General features: G+C 40.2%; 1 protein-coding gene and 1 long non-coding RNA gene across 5 annotated transcripts in view; both read right to left on the reverse strand.

Moving 5' to 3' along the window:
• Positions 1-18,486, reverse strand: part of ARL15 (ARF like GTPase 15) — a 397,531-nt gene extending 379,045 nt beyond the window's left edge. For all 4 annotated transcript variants that reach the window (XM_012756746.2, XM_012756744.2, XM_076008020.1 and 1 more), the window contains exon 1: positions 18,316-18,486. In XM_012756746.2, coding sequence (XP_012612200.1) covers positions 18,316-18,363 — 48 coding nt within the window. In that variant the 5' untranslated portion in view covers positions 18,364-18,486. The remainder of the gene's footprint in view (positions 1-18,315) is intronic.
• Positions 4,950-18,309, reverse strand: LOC142873726 (uncharacterized). Its single transcript, XR_012921684.1, has 2 exons — positions 16,671-18,309; positions 4,950-16,309 (listed from the first exon to the last, which is right to left on the reverse strand). It is a non-coding gene; the product is annotated as an uncharacterized LOC142873726 (long non-coding RNA).
• Positions 18,487-18,721: the final 235 nt, after the last annotated feature.

Genomic DNA, 18,721 nt, shown 5'->3' on the forward strand with positions numbered 1-18,721 from the left:
CACAATTGCAACGATCTGGAATCAACCCAATTGCCCATCAATTCATGAGTCGATTAACAAAATGTGGTATATGTATACCACATTTGAAGTAGCACATCGTACCATATATGAAGTACTACTCAGCCACAAAAAAAAGGATGAATTAATGCCTTTTGCAGTAATTTGTAAGGAACTGGAGACCATTATCCTAAGCAAAGTGTCTCAAGAATGGAAAGACAAACATCATATGTACTCTCTAATAAACTGTAGCTAACTGATGAGCACACAAGTGCACAGAAGGAAGTAAAAGTCATTGGAAATCAACTGGGGGAAGGGGAGAGGATGAGAAGGGTGAAAACCCACCTAATAAGTACAATGAACACTAATCAGGTGATGGGCACATTTATAGCCCTGACTCAAGCCATGTAACAAAAACGTTTGTACCCCCTTAGTATTTTGAAATTAAAAAAAAAACAAAAGACAAGGAAAGAAATCATCAATGAACTTGTTATAAATCCTGATTCATCATTTTTTCATAATCATGCATTTCACCATAGATTATTCAAGACTTTGTATAAAGAATTAAAATATATATCACATCTTGCATAGCTCTTTATAATTTTGACTTTTATTTATTTATTTATTTATTTTTTACACCTGTCAGGTTAAGGATATAATTTTGACTTTTAAAGCAACTTATTTCATTTTACTTGTGTTCCTTTGTGTTACAAAGAATCTCATGTAAAGAGTTTTAGAATCAGCAACTGAAGATCTATTCTCAACATGAAATCAAATGAGAAAATTTTTACTAAGTCTATTTTACTATTTACCATTAAACTATTCAAAGTGAATATTAAGCTCACATAATTATTTATGATAAAACAGTAATCACTCAAAAGACAAGAAAAAGAAAATATTCACCTATGAGTATTCACACAAATGACCGATATAGTTAGGTATTCTCCCCAAATAAAGACAACACTAGCACGGGAATCTATTTCTTATACACACTTAGGCTGCAGAAAAATTGCAGCCTGCATCCATAGAAATGATAAAGAGAGCTGCACTTCAGGCTTAAAAAGTAATCCTATGCACACACAGGCTAAGGCCAAAAAAAGAAAATCAGGAAATGCAAAGAAAACTCAGAAGTGATCAAATGATCCTCTAAATCAGGGTTCCCCAACCTATGGTGAGTTGCTTAATTATTTCATTATATATTACAACGTAATAATAATGGAAATAAAGTGCACAATAACTGTAATGTACTTGAATCAGCCCGAAACCATCCTTCCACTCCCCCTCCACCCCCTAGCCATGGAAAAATTGTCTTCCATGAAAACAGTCCCTGTCCCAAAAAGGTTGGGGACTGCTGCTCTAAATGATCCAATCTTTAAAATACGTATCTTGAAAACCCCACAAAGCAAGGGAAAAATCATGTTATACTAAGAAAATACTATCGGTGAACATTACAGAATATAATTTCTATATAAATATAAAATGAAACAGAGAAATCCAATAATCACAAGAGGTTTTCTACATCTAGCACAGTGACTTGAAAAAAAAGAACCAGCCACATTCAGGAAGCATTCAAAATGACCAAGAAAACCAACATTACCCAATAAATCATCCCAGTGCTCCTTTCTCTACAACACCCTGCCTCTCAGGAAACATTCATAAAGGACGAAGGGATAAAAGAGCTGGGCAATAAATCACATGCTAGGGGGAAAAGTTCTCAAAAGCAGAAACCTGAATTTCAAACTGTTTGATTCAAACAGAAGAGGAGCTGAAAGTTCAAAAAAAAAAAAAAATACATAATTCTAGAGTAGGACCTCAGAAAACTTGCCTGTTAAGTTTAAAGCGAGTCGGCTCATTTGGCCGAACTCATGTAACAGCTGTAAGCAGAACTGGCCTGAGGAGAGATGTGGGCCACCATATGCCATGCCAGGACCTTTTACCCCCGTAAATCAAAAATAGCTGCCACTTAAAACACCAACGAGCAGCTGCAATATCTTTAACCCAGTTACTCTGTAGTATGTTTATTAGGCAGAGGCAGGAAGATTTTTGAAACGCTGGTATTAGAAAAATAAATAGAATTGGAGTGGAAACTTTTGGTACAATAATAGCACAGGTCCTTGTTTTATATATAAAGTCTCAATTCAATAATAATAAATACTTTTGTAATACTTACAGTACTAGACTCTCGTTTAAATCCTTTATATATATTTAATATGTTAACCCTGTGAGGTAGGTACTATTATTATGCCCATTTTGCATATGAGGAAACTGAGGCACCAAGGCTGCACAGCAGGTAAGTGACAGAGCTGGAATGCAAATGCTTGGAGTCTAACTCTAAAGTTAGTGCCTTACCCATTACTCTGGGCAACCTCTTAGTCCAACCACGTGTACCTGTGCCAGGCTCTGGGGATACTAAGAGGCCTGCAACCCATCCCTGCACTGTGAAACAATATGCTTTGTCCTATAACAAAAACAGGAGCAAAGGGCTGAGGCAGGGCCATGGCTAGCCCATTAGGCACCTCTGTGCCAATTCACAAGGGGGACCTCAGCAAGCTGAGCAGGGTTGGATTTCAGCCCCACTGGGCCCCTTGGTCAGGCACCTGCCTTTGTGTAGTGTCTAATAGGCACAACTTTTGGAGGCAGCCCCAGAAGGAGCTTCAAGTCAGTTTGGGTAGTGAAACACTGGAAGACAAGCAGATTTAAGTAAGAGTAGAAAGGAAAGCGTGAACTCTCCAGCTACAAATTGTTTTTTCTGCAATACTATGCTCCTTGATCATTTGTAATTGGATAGAAGTCAGGATCACACAGGCCATCTCAGCTTTATTCATACTGCATCCAGATTACTGTACAATTACTCCAGATACAACATGTGAAGGCTAACTTCACAGGCTGCCCACAATAAAACAAACTACTGGCTCTAACACACTGCCTGCGACCAGCTTTCAGCTTAGTTGAAAGGTCTGAGCCTGGGCCATCTTTATCAGCTCCTGGACTTAGCAATTCAACCCCCAATTCTCTGCCCTGGGAACCCGATGCCAGCAGAGACTCAAACCCAGGCAGCCCTCCAAAGAGATCCATTCATGTGACAGATGCAGACAGCAACAGAGTCCCTTAAGAAGGTCTAGTCTGCCCACTCACCTGGACCAGAACTCCCCTGGAAGTTCAACCTCTTGGCAGAAAAGAACAAGGCTGAGAGTCTTGAGAATCCAGCAATTGAGCTACAGGTTTATCTATCTGAATGAGAAGATGCTGCACAGCACAACTAACCTGAGCCTCACCTTCTTCCAACCCCTAACCAGGGAACTGCTAGAGGAAATTCTTTTTGGAAAACATCTTTTGTATTAAGGTTATCCTACCATATACTGCTCTGTGGCTCCTCCCTAACAAGCCATTGTCACCCTAGCCCCTGCCCACCCTAGCCTTCCTACAGAACCCTCTGCCCCAGTGGTGGGATGCAACTATGCAGTACTAATTAAGGGGGGCTTTGGAGCTGGATTTCTTTGGTTCAGATCCCAGCTCTGCCACTTACAAGCTGTATTTCCTTAAATTAGTTTCTTATCCTTTCTACATCTCAGTTTTGACATAGGAAAAACAGAGTGATGCCCACCTCACAGGGTTGTTGTAAGGATTAAACAAGTAAAGCCCTTAGAAAGTACCTACCAATATAAACTCTCTTAAGGCTTTTTTTGCTACTGTGAGTAACAAAAGGAGGGGGCAGAGAAGGAAGTATCAGGCACTATTCTAAGAGTACATGTATTATTGCAGTTAATCCTCACAACAAATCGAAGAAGTAGTTCCTCTTACTATCCCCACTAGGGATGAGAAAAGTAAGGCACTGAGAAGTAACAGTAGTTGGTGAAGCCAGGCAGTTCAACCCAAAGCCTGTAGCACTAAACCATGAAACAAACTCCTCTACACCTGCAAAAGCTTTGTTAAATGTTCCCTCTAAGAATTTGTGGCCTAACTCAATCTCTCAACCACCCCATCCTCCACTCCCAGGTTAGGCTACCCTCTCCTTTCACAACTCAGGACAAGATGCTCTATCCAGTGTCCTCCACGGCTCCTTGTTAACGGTGTCAGCAGATCTTGCCTCACTCACTGGGGATTTCTAATATTTGGTCCAGTTTTTCACTCCAACCCAAGCCCTGCCATGGTCCTGACGACCATGCATGAGAATGATCCACCCAACACCTTAGCTATCCTCCTCCTTCTGCCTCCTGACTTCCCCATCTCTTACACCCTGTGCTGGCCACAGCCACACACTGTAGCCTCCCCTCAGAGATTTTACCTCTGTAGTCTTAAATTCATATGCTCTATCGGCTGACCACGTTGCACTTTCTCTCCCTCCAATATTCTGACCAGTGACTCTATGTACCACCTATTGCTCAGCCTCATCGAGACCACCAGTCCCTTGCATCTTCTACTTTCTAGCCCTTCCTCCCTTTCCATTAACTCAGATCTCATGGTCTATCACTTCAAATATTTTCTTGCTAGTGTCCTAAATTCCTCTGCCCTGCTGTCTACCCAAGTATTCACCCTGGAAAAACTCTAGCCTTTATCAATCTAACTGCCCACCTTCTTGAAACTACACCTACAAAGGCAAGGGAGAAAAAATGACACAACCATATAAATGTGTGTCATTGTTAAGTCATGGTCTGTGACTTCAACACTGCACAGCAACCAACCCTTCTGGGTCCCTGGTCCTCACCCTCATTTTTCACTGTAGTTTCTTCAGCCCTACTCAGCTCAAACCCTTACCCCACCATATTTCAGTTACACTAAGCAAAATGACCTCACATGCTACTTCACCAACATTAAGCCACTGCTAGTCCCCTTTAAGAAGGAAAATCCCCCTCAATCTTCCTGCCCTTCCAGTTCCAATCTCTTTTTTTCTCCTTCCTGGTGAAATGTCTTGCAAGACTTAATTGCAGCAGAATTTCCTCACTTTCCATTCCTCGAATAATCGGCACCTCCACAAAGTCTCTGACATGCCCTGGCCAAGGTCACCACTGATGTGAATCCAGTGGTCACTGTTCATTATCTTCTGGGCAATGTTTAATAAAATAGGCCACTTCCTCTTTCTGGAAACAGTCACTGTCCTCAGCCTGCTTGACACCACACTCTCCAGGTTTTCTTCCAACCTCTTGGTTCTTTTTCTCCTAGGCTCATTTTTAGGGTCTTGTTCTTTTACTGACCTCATAAAACTGCATGCCTACAATGTGCCAGCAATGACTGAAGCACTGAGCTTCCTCAGGGTTCTTCCTTTCCCACCTGGCACAATCCAACCCCCGTGCATGGCCATGGCTTCAGTTACCATCTAAGTGCTTAAGAATATGTGCTCAGACATTTGCCAGCCCTTGGTTCAAATTCTCATTCTATCATGTCTTGGGCATGACACTCAATTTCTCTAAGCCTCAGTTTTCTAATCTCTGAAATTATAATAGTAAATGAATAATGCATCAAAAATACTTAGCACTGTGCCTCCCACATAATGATATTAATAATACAGGATAGCACATAGCAAGTAGCAATAAATGTATTATTTTTAACTACATCTCCAACCTCACCCCTGAGTTTCCATCTACCTACTTGAAATTTCAACTTCCTGGATTCTGCACAAGCAGCTCAAACTCAGTCACTCTCAAATCAAACTCCTCACTCTCCACCCCCTACTATTCCTGCAAGTGTTACCTACCTATTATAGTGCATGATCCCATTAGCCACCTCAATGCCTGTGATGGTTCTAAAACATGTCCATAAATCCTTCAACTTTCCTTTCATCAAGAGATGTCTGTATCCTGCCCTTGCATCTGAGCATACTTTGTGACCATCTTAAACAGAACACAGTAGAAGTAATGCCATATCAGTGCTGAGGACAGGGTAGAGAAGAACAAGCAGTTTCTGCCAGTTTCTCCTGGTATATTTGTTCTGCAAGCCCTCAACTTCAATATAAATCCAACTATCCTGAGGCCATCACATAAGAACACATGAAAAGACATGCCTCAGGAGGCCACACTTCGTCCAGTGCCCAACTGTTGCAGTGTTCCTAGCCTCGACACCAGACATGTGTATGAAGAAGTCTGGAGATGACCCCACCCACCGACTGTCCATAACTTCATGGAAGATCTGGAACAAGAACAGCCTAGCTGAACACAGTCAACCCCCAGATCCATGAGTAAAATAAACTGTTATTGTGCTCAACCATTGTTTTGAGGTGGTTTGTTACTCAGTAACAGATAACCAAAACAAAAACCTCAAACCAAAAACCTGAGAATGATCCTTAAGATCTCTTCTATTCTCATCTTCCACAACCAATCACAAAATTCTGGCAATTCTTAAATGTTGCTTCAATCCATCTATATTTCTGCATCCCTCCTTCCTCTACCTAGTTGTAATCATCATCATCTCATTCCTGGATCAGGACATCTTCCTAACTAGTCTTGCTGCAGTCTGTCCTCCCTTTAAATTCCTTCTCTATAGTGCAGCCAAGATCTGACCATGTCACCACAGGCAAATTTTTAAGATTTCCATGATGTGACGACCCCTGCTGGGCTCTGTGGCTCCAGTGCTAGCCACTGCTCCAAACCCTGCTCCAGCCACTCAGAGCTGTTGGGAATTCCTTGAAGTCACAGGGTTACTCATCCCCAAGTCTCTGCATAGCTGTTACTTCTTCCTGGCCCTAGCACTGCCCATCGCTGGGCCAACTCTATTCAACTTTGATGTTGCTGATTAACGACTCCCCTGATAAGTGCTCCTTGGCCTTCAAGTCTAGGTTAAGTTGCCCTTTCATATGCAGCCTTAGTTACCTTTATTTCCTCTAGATAGGCTATGCTAACCCAAAATGTAACTGCTTATTTCTCATTATACAGGAGTATAAGCACCTTGAGGGCAAGCTAATGTCTTACTCACTTATATATATCTCCAGTGCCCAGAACAGCATCAAAACATAAAAACAGCTTATAGAAAAGTTAGGGTAGTTCAGTGAATAAATGATAAATTGTATAAAGGCATATAAAGGCAACTTTATAATCACTTAAGTCACAGAATTAATTAGAAAGAATGGAAAGAAAGAGAAACTGAAGTCAATGTCAATGACATTGAGAGGCCGGGCACAGTGGCTCACACCTGTAATCTCAGCACTCTGGGAGGCCAAGGTGAGAGGATCAGTTGAGCTCAGGAATTCAAGACCAGCCTGAACAAGAGCGAGACCCCATCTCTACTAAAAATAGAAAACTTTGCTGGACATTATAGCATGTGCCTATAGTCCCAGCTATCAAGGAGGCTGAGGTAGGAGGATCACTTGTGCCCAGGAGTTTGAGGTTGCAGTAACCTCTCATGATCCCACTGCACTCTGGCTGGGGCAACAAAGTGAGACTGTGTCTCCAAAAAAATTTTTTAAATGTCAATGACATTGTATGGTCTGCCCAAGCTTCCACATTTAGTTAGTAGCAAAGCCAAGAACACAATCGGGTCAATTGACTCTCATAGTACCTCTGTAGCACGTTAGAATTTTCAAATGAATCATACAAATGAAAAGGAATTTCAGAATAGGGCCAAATAGGTTCTCCACTTAAAAAAAAAAAATCTGCCTTATAATTCTCTTTTACTATATCGTTCTCATGCCTGGACATTCGGAAGTAGCTTTGAGCAACCTTTGAGCAACTTCAAATTTCTCAGAGTACACACCCATCAGAATACCTAAATGACAATATGAAGTATTGGTGAGGATATGTAGTAACTAGAAGCCTCTTACATTAGTGGTGGGAGTCCAATTGGTACAATCACTTTGGAAAAACGTTTGGCAGTATTTAGTAAACCTAAGTATACTCTGAAATTCCACCTCTGGCATACACCCAACAGAAATGCGTGCTTATTTCCACTAAAACACTTATAAGAATGTATGTGGCAGGTTTATTCCAAATATCCCCAAACTGGAAACAACCTAAATGCCCACCAACAAATGAATGAATGAATCCATAATGATATATTCATATAATAAAATATTAAATTGCAATGAAAAAGAACTACTGATTCATGCCACAAAATAGATGAAGCTCACGGGCAAGGTGAATGAAAAAGCACACACAAAAGAATATACATTTGTGATTCTGTTTATATGAAGCTCAAAGTCAGACAAAACTAATCTATGGTGGTACTGCCTGGGAAGGGACACAAGAGAGACACGAGTATCAGAAAGGTTTTACCTCTCCATCTGGGGGTGGTTACGAGGTACAGATACAAACAAATTCATTTAGCTGTACCTCTAAAACTTGTACACTTTACTGTAAGTTATACTGAGTAGCTTTATATAACACCTTATGTTCATGAAGTACACTATTACATTATCTCAGTCAACCCTCAAAAAACACTATGTTAAAGTTTCTTTATAGATAAGATTCTTAGATCATTTAATAGTCATAATTCATACCTTAAAAAAAAATCTCTGGATCAGAGCAGGAAGAAAGGAGGAAATAAATTGAAGTGATAGTAAGAATTAACTTTTAACAGTCTTCTTGGGACTTGGAAAAAGCATATTATTTTAAATATTGATAAACTACAGAAAGTATATTATTTTAAATATGGATAAACTACAGACCAAAAAAAGGTCTTCTCCAAGGTCAAGCACAACTTTTTGAAGCCCAGCTCTTAAAATGCACAGGAAATAATGTGTTCATACCTAATGTTTACTTAAATTATTTCACAAAATCCCCAAAGATGTTACTGATGAGAAAACAAAGGAAAGAAATATCAAGGACATACAGAGAGACAAACTCACTTTACCTACAATTGCTCCCTTCTGTTGATGCCGTCACACTGAGTCATATAGACTTATACCAATCATTGTAGAAACTGTAATTTTCTTTTAAAAAGCACTTTATAGCTTATTTATTATTTATGTTATTATTGCTAATTATCACAGAGGCTGTAATGCTATCTGGATATTGAAAATGAGAAAATTGTGGTTCAGAGCAATTTGTCTTAGACCAGGTTCCCAATATTTGAGGGTTTAGAAATAAGTACATTGTAAATACAAACTTGAGGACTGATTAAGATTGTCATTTTTTCATTCTGCAAGATAATTACATTTTAAGAGAGAGAGGAGAAAGAGGGAGAAAGGGGGAAAAAAACACTACCATTCACAATCATTTCAGAATAGAGAATATTCTAATATCCACAAAAAGTTGGAAAGATATAATCTCAATTTTTTAAATCTATATATTAAATTTATGATTACTCTTTAATCGTCTTTTGATTTTTCCATTTTGCCACGGACTGAGATTTGGGAAACACTATTTCACACAGGTAACAGTTGAAATACCTAGGATAGGACTTCAAACTCAAGTCTTTTTCTTCTCTATCACAATAAAAGTATGTACAGATAAAGATTACAGACATCACCAACTCTTCCAACAAGTAATACAATTATGATTATTCAATTCTTCCTGATCCTCAGTTTCTTCAACCATAAAACATTCAGGAATAACAGCCCCCTCAGAGGGTTGTTGAAAAGGACGACCAAAAGGTGAATGCCAGTTAAGCACTTCCCACAGAATCCAACACAGTCAATTCTCAATTAATATTTGCATCACTATCACCAACTGTATCATTATATAACTTTGACTTAACAAAAGGTGGTTGATTGTGTCCAGGCACTATTTTAAGAGTACCGAAACAGTGGCAAAAGTGTTTACATGGAATGTTCATTGCAGTATTTTTAACCACCAAATTGGAGCAAATGTAAAATATTCAAGGAAAAGATAGTCAGTTAAACAAGTACGGTTTACCAGTATAATGCAGCAAATTCATGTTATAGAAGGGAAATTATTAGAATTTAAATATTCATAAGTATGAAAAGCAGGTTATAAAACCTGCTTCATTATGATGCCAGGTGGATTTTCTATATGAATGAATCTACATGTAGACTACAGGACAATATATCATACTAAAATGTTAAATGGTCATCACTGGTGGCTGGATCACAGATGTATTTTTTTTCCATTATGCTTTCTAAATTCCTTCACTAAGCTTTTGCATTAATACCTATGTTACCAAAATAATCTCAGTCCTAACACAGACAAGAAATATACATGTACACACATTCAATACATGTGCTTATATGATTAGACAATGACTTGTAAACTGTAAAACAAATTGATGAATAATAAAAGCTGAAAAGCACATAATAAAGTTCTATTACACAGCTTATATGATTCATATGTAAGGCTAATTACAAGTAAACACACATACACAAACCCATGCCTCAAAACCAACACCTGTTATATAAGCAGAAATGGTAACATCCAACCCAGAAATATAAAACAAATATTAATAGCTACAGATCTACATACAGCAACATTAATCTCAAGAACACTGGGAAGAAAAGCAAGTTTCAAGAAGATACAGGAGGTATGTTACAATTTCTGTAAAATTTTTAACACATGCAAAACAATACTATATAGGTTACACATACATGTATATATAATAAAAATGCAAAAACATACATGAGAATGTTACCCCCTAACTTCAGAATAGTTCTCACCACTGAGAACTGTGGCATGCAGAGAGCAGGAAACTCTAGCTCTAGCCTTAAAGTTTTTGTTTTTTTTAAAAAAGCACCAAAATTTTGAAGTTAAATGGCAAAATGTTAACAGCTATTCAATCAAGGAGGCAGGTACATAAAAGTCCGTTATATTCTTTTCCATACTTTTTTGGATATTTATGATAATTCATAATTAAAAATAAGACTCTAAAAGAACTGTATTTAACTTTAGTTACTGACTCCATATCTAGACTGATTAAGAACAGGTATAATCCTTCTGTGTCTCAATAAATGGCCCTGGATGCCTCCAGACTGTCATCCTCTTCCCCAAGAGTGACAGGCCAGAGAAGCAGCCATCCTGTTGAAAAAAGTATCCATGGGGATCCCTCTTGGGGAGACATGGACACAACTACTAGGAGAAAGTTCTCAACCCTGAGAGAAGCAGTCCAGAGGTCAGAACAGTTCCCATCAAATCTAGGTGCAAAGGAACTTGATAAATGAGATTGTCCTTCAAATCCAACTTTTCAAATGGTTAGTGACTATCGAAATCATGTAGGTGTGTTTGGCTATGAGCCGAAGAGCAGAATGCCAATGTTTATGCAAAGATGAAGGAAAGACTGGGCAAACAATGAAAGCAAAAAAATCAGTTAGCAAACTCACATTAAGGCACAAACCCACAGTTTCCCCAGTGGGAGCTGCACTGTCACTGAGTTCCCAGAGAGCCCGTCTCAGATAATGAGGTGACAGCAACAATTGAGTGATTCCTCAATTCCCACCACTGTCTCTATGGTTCATGCAGCCCTTCTCACTCATCCTCTTAACAATTATTAAGTAAACAGCACCAAAAAATGCTAACAAGCAAGGGCTTGGAATCAGACAGGATCATACCCTGGCCCTGACCCTCCATTGCTTATATGTTTCTGGTTAATACTCAACCTTTCAGAACCTCGAATTTCCTCTTTTCTAAGTTGCTAAGTCTTTTGTAAGTCAGCAGTATCTGGTTATAACAGGACTGCTGGAAGGATTAAATTAGATTATGTAAGTAAAACACTCTGCACTGTACTTGGTACATAGTCCCCTATTTACCAGGCACCAGACTGCTTCTGCTGATAAAGTGGTGATTAAGATGGTCAAGAAACCAGCACTGACACAGGTTATAGACTCGATGCCAGCCAGTCTTTACTTTAGCACTAGGTGTCTGGACTGGCCATATAAATAGTGCAAATTGTGGCCAAGTGAAATGAAAATGCAAAGCCTCATTTTCAAAAATTAAGATTTTCGAGATAGTGATCAGAAAGCATTAAACCAAGCATGGGGCTCTTCTGAGCCCTGAGGTTACAGGCCTGGGAAGCCAGCCTTGCTAAAAGTAAATGTGACCAGACACTTTGCAGACACTCATAAATGAGGGTCAACCAGAACTGGGCTTGTGGCCTACTGTCTGCTGTGCTGGGGACAGCTCCACTATCCAGACAGAACTTGGGAAAGGAACACAGCAAACTTTAAAAAGACAAATAGATCCTGAGTCTCAGTAACTTCTTTAAAAGATACTGGGGCTTGCAGCTGGCAAAAATGTGCCCCTGAAAGTTGGAGGGGGGCTGAGTAAGGATGAAACATTACATGCTGAAGATCAATCACCTCAATGACCAGAATAAAGGCATCGCAGGGCAGGAGATTCAGCATACAGCATAGTTCTCTTTCTGGCCAGCCTTCTGTGTAAGGGTCACTTGGCAGAGCTGAGTCCTTGAGGACAAGGGAGCATGTGCCAGCCTGTTCATGGCCCTGCTTTCTTTAACATGGCAGTTGTCAAGGAGCACTTTTCTGTACCTGTTTACTCAAAAAGCAGCACAGTAAAAATTTCAAGTGCATTCTAACAGCTTTGACACCAAGCTGCCTGAGCCCCTGCCCAGCAGAACTATTTCTAGGTGAAAGGCAGTGAAGAGGACAGGCCCAGGGGCCACAATCCCAGCTCAACTACTCACTTGTTAGCCCTGCGAACTTGGAGAAATTACATCACCTCCCCGAGTCTCAGTTGAATTGGCATACAACGTTGTCTGGCAAACAGTGCTCAACAAATGTTAACTAACTTTTACCCTCCAAATTATAACTCACAGACTTAACTCCTTCCATCCACCACCCCCAACACTGTTCACTTACCAATAAGCATGTGGCTTAGGCATCCTTCAGAATGCAAGTTCCTAGAGGGCTAGACTCAAGGTCTCTATGTGTCCTCTCCCAGAGCTCACACTATAAATCAGACTGGAGTAACAGAAGCTTGGTAATCACACCTACCGTGTTTCCCGGAAAATGAGACAGGTCTTCCTCAAGAAGACACCCCAGGGGTTATTTTCAGGAAATGTGTTATTTTTTTTTTAAGTACGGTACAACAATCTACACTTATTCAAATACAGTTATGTCTTCTTCTGGAACATCATCATAACTCTCCAAACCCCGAATTCCATCCTGAATTTCCTGTGACTATTTCCTTTAGAACCATTGGCCCCAATCTCTCATGTCAAGCAATAGAGCTCTCATGGGGCAGATGAGAAGGGCTGCTCATCTTCTTTACCTCTCGCAACAAAATGCATGGGTTGTGCAGATAAGCTGCGTAGCCACACCCATCACTAGGTCTTATTTTTGGGGTAGGGCTTATATTGCGCAAATTTTAGAAATCCTGCTAGGGCTTATTTTATAGGTAGGTCTTATTTGGGGGGAAACACAGTAACACTTCTGTAGAGAAGATCTTACCTAATAGTATGGATTTTCTTCAAACATTTTTGTTATGTGAACTCCACAGATGCTAGATCTGTTTATTGTGCTCACATGATCTTTATCTTGCAAATTATTAAGGAATATTTAATGTGACTGCCTAACCCAGTTGACATTAAAACTAAAAAGTGTTTGACTTATATTATTACTTTATAGTCAGTCATAACAAATACAGCTTGTTATGTTTATAGTCATTCAGGATTAGAAACAGCACACTTTAATCAACAAAAAAGTTCAGTTCACAGATAACTGAACATCATAGTAAATCACAAATGCACCTTTACTGGTCTTTTCAAATGGGTTCTGCCCTTGTAGCATATCATGAGTTTCTGTTCTTGGTTGGTTGGATGGTTAGTTGGTTTTTACCCTGTGAATGGTGATGAATTTGTGATGATCCAGCCAATTCCATTATTAGATCTTCCCCACTGACACACAAATCTTTATTATGGCAGATATAGCCTATCACCAAGAAACTAGACCAGGTTCACCAGTCTATACAAAGTAGAAATCTTATTAAATAACCTTATTAAATTTAACCTCATTAAATCTCAAACACAATAGTTCCCCTTTATCTACAGGGAATACATTCAAAGATCCCCAGTGACTGTCTAAAACCACAGATAATACTGAACCCTATATATACAACACTCTACCCTATACATACGTACATATATGATAAAGCTTCATTTATAAGCTAGGCACAGTAAGATATTAATAATAAAATAGAACAATTATAGTAACACACTATAATAAAAGTTATGTGAATGTGGTATCTCTCTCTCTCTCAAAATATCTTATTGTACTGTACTCACCTATTTTGGGACCTCAGTTGACCATGGGTAACTGAAACCAAAGAAGGTGAAACCTCTGATAAAGGGGAACTAGTGAATATAAACGTAATGAACATTAATTGACAATTAGCATCCACAGCTAACTGAGCATTTTTCCTTATCACATTTTCATGTCTAACTTTACATTTCAGCTCACAATAAAACAAAGAAATAAAGAGAAAAGTACTAGAAAGCATGTTGGAAGCTGACTCCTCCCCTACATGCCCTACTCAACTGTCCTGCCACCTCCGACAGACAGTCCTGCAGCCAAGGGAGATTTTACAGCTGAGGCTTCATCACCCATGACTTTCAGGGCCATGCACAAAGTAGGGGTTCCATACATATCTGTTGAGTGAATTAATAAATAGCAGAATGTGGTTTTATTTTTATCAGTGTTAGAAGATCCTCAAGAGTCTTATGACTTCCTGCTTGCTAATTACCGACCGCTCTCAGCCTTTCCATAAATTGAGACTAGTTTAAAAGGCAGCTCAATACTTACCATTAAGCAGCAATAGTCATTCCATCCACAGGAGGTATAAGAATAATATCAGCAACATAATCACAATACATTAACATTTTATATTTAAGAAGCTATGTGCTGTTTATAAATTGCTTTCCCTCCACTATCTCACTTAATTATCACGGGCATTATATAGAGTATAACCAATTTTACTGCTGTTGTTTTGCTAGCACAAGAGGAAAAAACGTGAACTACAGATCAATCAACATGAGTAAAGACAAAATTTTGAACTAAAAAGATTCTAGAAGTTGATCTTGTCCAACCTCCCAGGAACACTTGGTAGATGTTTTTCTTTCATTATAACTTGACTATTTTCTTCTACCCTAATGAAAAAGCTCTGCACATTGTCTTACTACTTCTACCTATTAGGAAAGAGAAAAGGTAAGATGATGGCACTACCGGTTGGGAGGGCAGCTAAATGTTTACCCACAGACCTGGCAGGTGTGAACGTGGCCTTTAAACCCCATCATGAAAAGGGGGGAAAGGAGTGCGCCCTCCTAGGAAGAGTCACTTAATTGGAAAACTGAGATCTTTGTGTTTAAACTGCCACCCTGGCTAAACAAATTATATCTTGATAATCTTAAAGTTAAGAGCGTAAAGGATACATTCTGCATTCCCCACAACAAAACACCTAATCCAAACAGATTTTATCTTGTCTCAGGTTAGAAGCTGGTGAGAAAAAGTAGAATTGTCCTTTCCATTTCACAATTATTCAGTTCAACAGATAAAATACGGGGCCCTAAACAAAGTCAGGAACCAACTCAGGCAGCACACCAGGTGATTCATATTAATTATTTAGCATTAGCAAATTGCCACTACTTTCCTGAGGTGAAATCAACCCTGTCTTAAATATTAAAGTAGTATCCCTATCCCCTCACCTTGGCTGTCACTTCTAATTGAGAACATTTCTTTTTAAATTAAGAAATCAACAGCAACCTCTAAGGTCAGAGAGCTTCTTCATCTGTTTTAATATCTCAACCCTATTAAAAGGAATAATCCTATTTTAAAAAGTAGCTCCTCCACCTTTCTTTCCTTCCTCTTCCTTTCCACTCTCATCCAAATAAAAAAGGTTAACTGATGATATGCAGCCCAAAGAACAATGGACAATACATAGACACACACACACACAGGCCCTCTCTTCCAGCCTCCAACAGCAACAAGAAAGTTAAATACTGATTTAAAAAGAAGTGACACATGCCATTATTCCTGTCAAATGCAGGGAAAGGACACTTATCTAGTCCGTTTGGCAAAATCAGGAGTCAAATTTGGAATGAAAGGAGTATTTTTTTTACGGAAGGTAAAAGAACTTGGGAATTGATTTATTTAAAAGCTAAGAATCCAGACAAAGAAATTGATTTTTATTTTTCAGAAATAAGGCTTTTACTAAATAAACACCATACAAAGATTATGCATAAGCAAACAAGTCAATCTGAAAGGCAGGGGAAAAGGAATGATGTGTGGCACATCATTTCCCTCTGAAAGTTGACCAGTAAAAAGTAAACCCAAAAAGGTCACCTCAAGAGGGCCGGTTTTTTGTTTTAAAGGTTTTTTGTTTGTTTCAGTCCAATTTAATACTGAAGGATTTTCTTAAATCTTTTCACAGCAGATACCCTGCGCCCTCACAAAAAACAATTTGTTTCCTTTAAGACTTTTTCTCACCTACAAAGAGTAGCCAATGATTTTTATGGGACTGTTTTGCTGCATTTGTGAATTTTAAATGCATACAGTGACAAAATAATTATTATCCTGATACAAGAGCAAAACTAGGGTATGTGGGGGCATGGCAGGTAAAACGAAAGACCAAGTCAAATTTAAGGCCCAGTGATTTTGACACAAAGCTTTTAGTAAATTGGCAACAAAATTAATCTGCTTTTAGGATAATGTTGAGCCCACAAACATTCATCTACTCATCCTTAGACCACTACATTAACCTGAGTAATTAACCAGAGTTATCAATATTGTTTTCACTAAATACTTTCAAAGGTAGCTTTGTGATGCAATTTGTAAATTTAAAACACACCCAGTAAATAAAAAGATTAATACAATGATCAAGACCATCTGATTTTCTTTTAAGACACTACTTAAGTATTCAAAATTAGCTTTCGGTAGTATAGGTAATGTCACCCTTTCCTATTTGGTAATTATTGTCAACAAACTGTGGCTTTAATTTGGGCAGACTGCAAAAATAAAACCACAGTACTGTATTTTATAAGACAAATTACAAATTAATCAGTTATTTAACTCAGAAAATAATCGTTCAGACACATTTGGCAACTCTCTTAATCTACAAGGCACCTTGCATTTTAAAGAATGTTCGTAATCAGATAACCCCTTTAATCAGCTACAATAGTGTGTGAATAACATTCCTTTATCACAAAGACAGAGGAAGTTACTACTATCAACAAATGAACAGCAAAACAGAATTTGAACTCAATTTCTGACTCAGTTCCATTCACAAGGTCATGCATTAACTATAATCACCACCGTGCCCCACAAGCTCATCGAGCTATGAAGCTTTAGGAGAAACATTTTCTTCGTGTAAACTAAAATAAGCCCAAATATACAGATAATATTACAAAAACCAGTCTTTGCCCAGCGTTTCTTAATCATAAAATTATTCAGAGACTTTCTCAGCACAGCCTTAAGTGTAATTCCTAGAAGGCACTGGCAAATCTTTGCCAAGCCAATCTGCAGTCGAAAACCGAGTGCATGTGTCCAACAAGATGACAGGAGGGTCAATGTTTCTAACCATCTACTTCAACTCTGCATGGCAATAGCGGTTCTGCTTAGCATAGTAAGCATAGTAATTGCACAGGATCGAACACAGCCCATGTAAATGAGGATCCCCTTAACCACAAACAGGCAGCTATGGGGAAATATAATTTCTGGAACAAAACACGATGCTTGCATAATTCCACAAACATATACACAAGTCAATTTTACAATGATGTTCAGTCCCAGCACTGTGCTGACACTTTTCCCACCTAAACTTCTCAGCACAAGAGAAGCCTGGCCTAAAAGCACAGCTGGGATCCAATCCGTGCACAAAGCGACAGCGGCAGGCACCCACGACCGGAACGCTGGGGCAGTACCTGTCCCTACTCTGTCCTGCTCTGGCCAGGTTGCGATGTAGTTTAGTCCCTTCTACTTTATGGTAATGTGCTTTTAAAACCCGGCCACGACCGAGGTCATAGCTTTAGAGATCTAATAACAACCAAATGACCAGGGCTGCCGGGCACTTAGTGAACCATTCTGGTTATGGCTCTTTAATAGTACCTGGAGTTCAGCTAAAGGGAGAGCAGAAAACTCTTGCTTCCCCGGAAAGAAAGTCCTCCGCCGGGAGCGCAGAGGGAAGCAAGGAAACCGACCGCGGGCAGGGGACGCCCCGCAGCGGCCGCCGCGTCTCTCCGGCAGCTCCAGCGCGACCCTCGCCCCGCAGCCCGGCTGGCCCGGGCCGCACCTTTACCTGTCAGCTCCACCACCCAGCCGCCCCGGCTGCTGCCCCTCCGAGTCCCGGGCACAGCTTCAGAGCCGGCAGCGGGAGAAAGGACCCCAAAGGCATCCCATCCCAAAGAAAGAAAGCAAAAAGGCTGTTCCTCAAGGCAGGGGGCCATCCGGCACGCCGAGATCCGAGGGGCGACACCCACCCCCTGCCCCACACCTACCAGATAATCCATGTACAGAAACGCCTCAGTTATCCGGAGATCAGACATCCGGCAGCCTAAAGCATCCGGAACGACTCCGAACCCGGAAAAAAAGCAGCGTCTCTGGCTGCGAGCGAGCAGCCCCTGAAAAAGCCAGCAACAGCGAAAATAGCCGAGAGCAGCCGAGTAGCCGAAGATTACACAAGGGGCGCGGCGATTGGCCGGGAGGGCGGGCAGAAGAGAAGGAGAGCGCTCATTGGCTGCGGCGCCTATAAAACGCAGGCCCCTGCGGGTGCCGGGAGAGTAGCGCGGGAGCGGCTAGGGCTCCGGCTTGGGTGTGCTGGGGGCGGAGGCGAGGGCGGCGCAGGCGGAAGAGCGAGCCGGGAGAGCGGAAAATCAGCTGGTGCTGAACTCAGACCTCTGAGGC

This window comes from Microcebus murinus, chromosome 11, assembly GCF_040939455.1.
Source record: "Microcebus murinus isolate Inina chromosome 11, M.murinus_Inina_mat1.0, whole genome shotgun sequence".
Taxonomy (NCBI): domain Eukaryota; kingdom Metazoa; phylum Chordata; class Mammalia; order Primates; family Cheirogaleidae; genus Microcebus; species Microcebus murinus.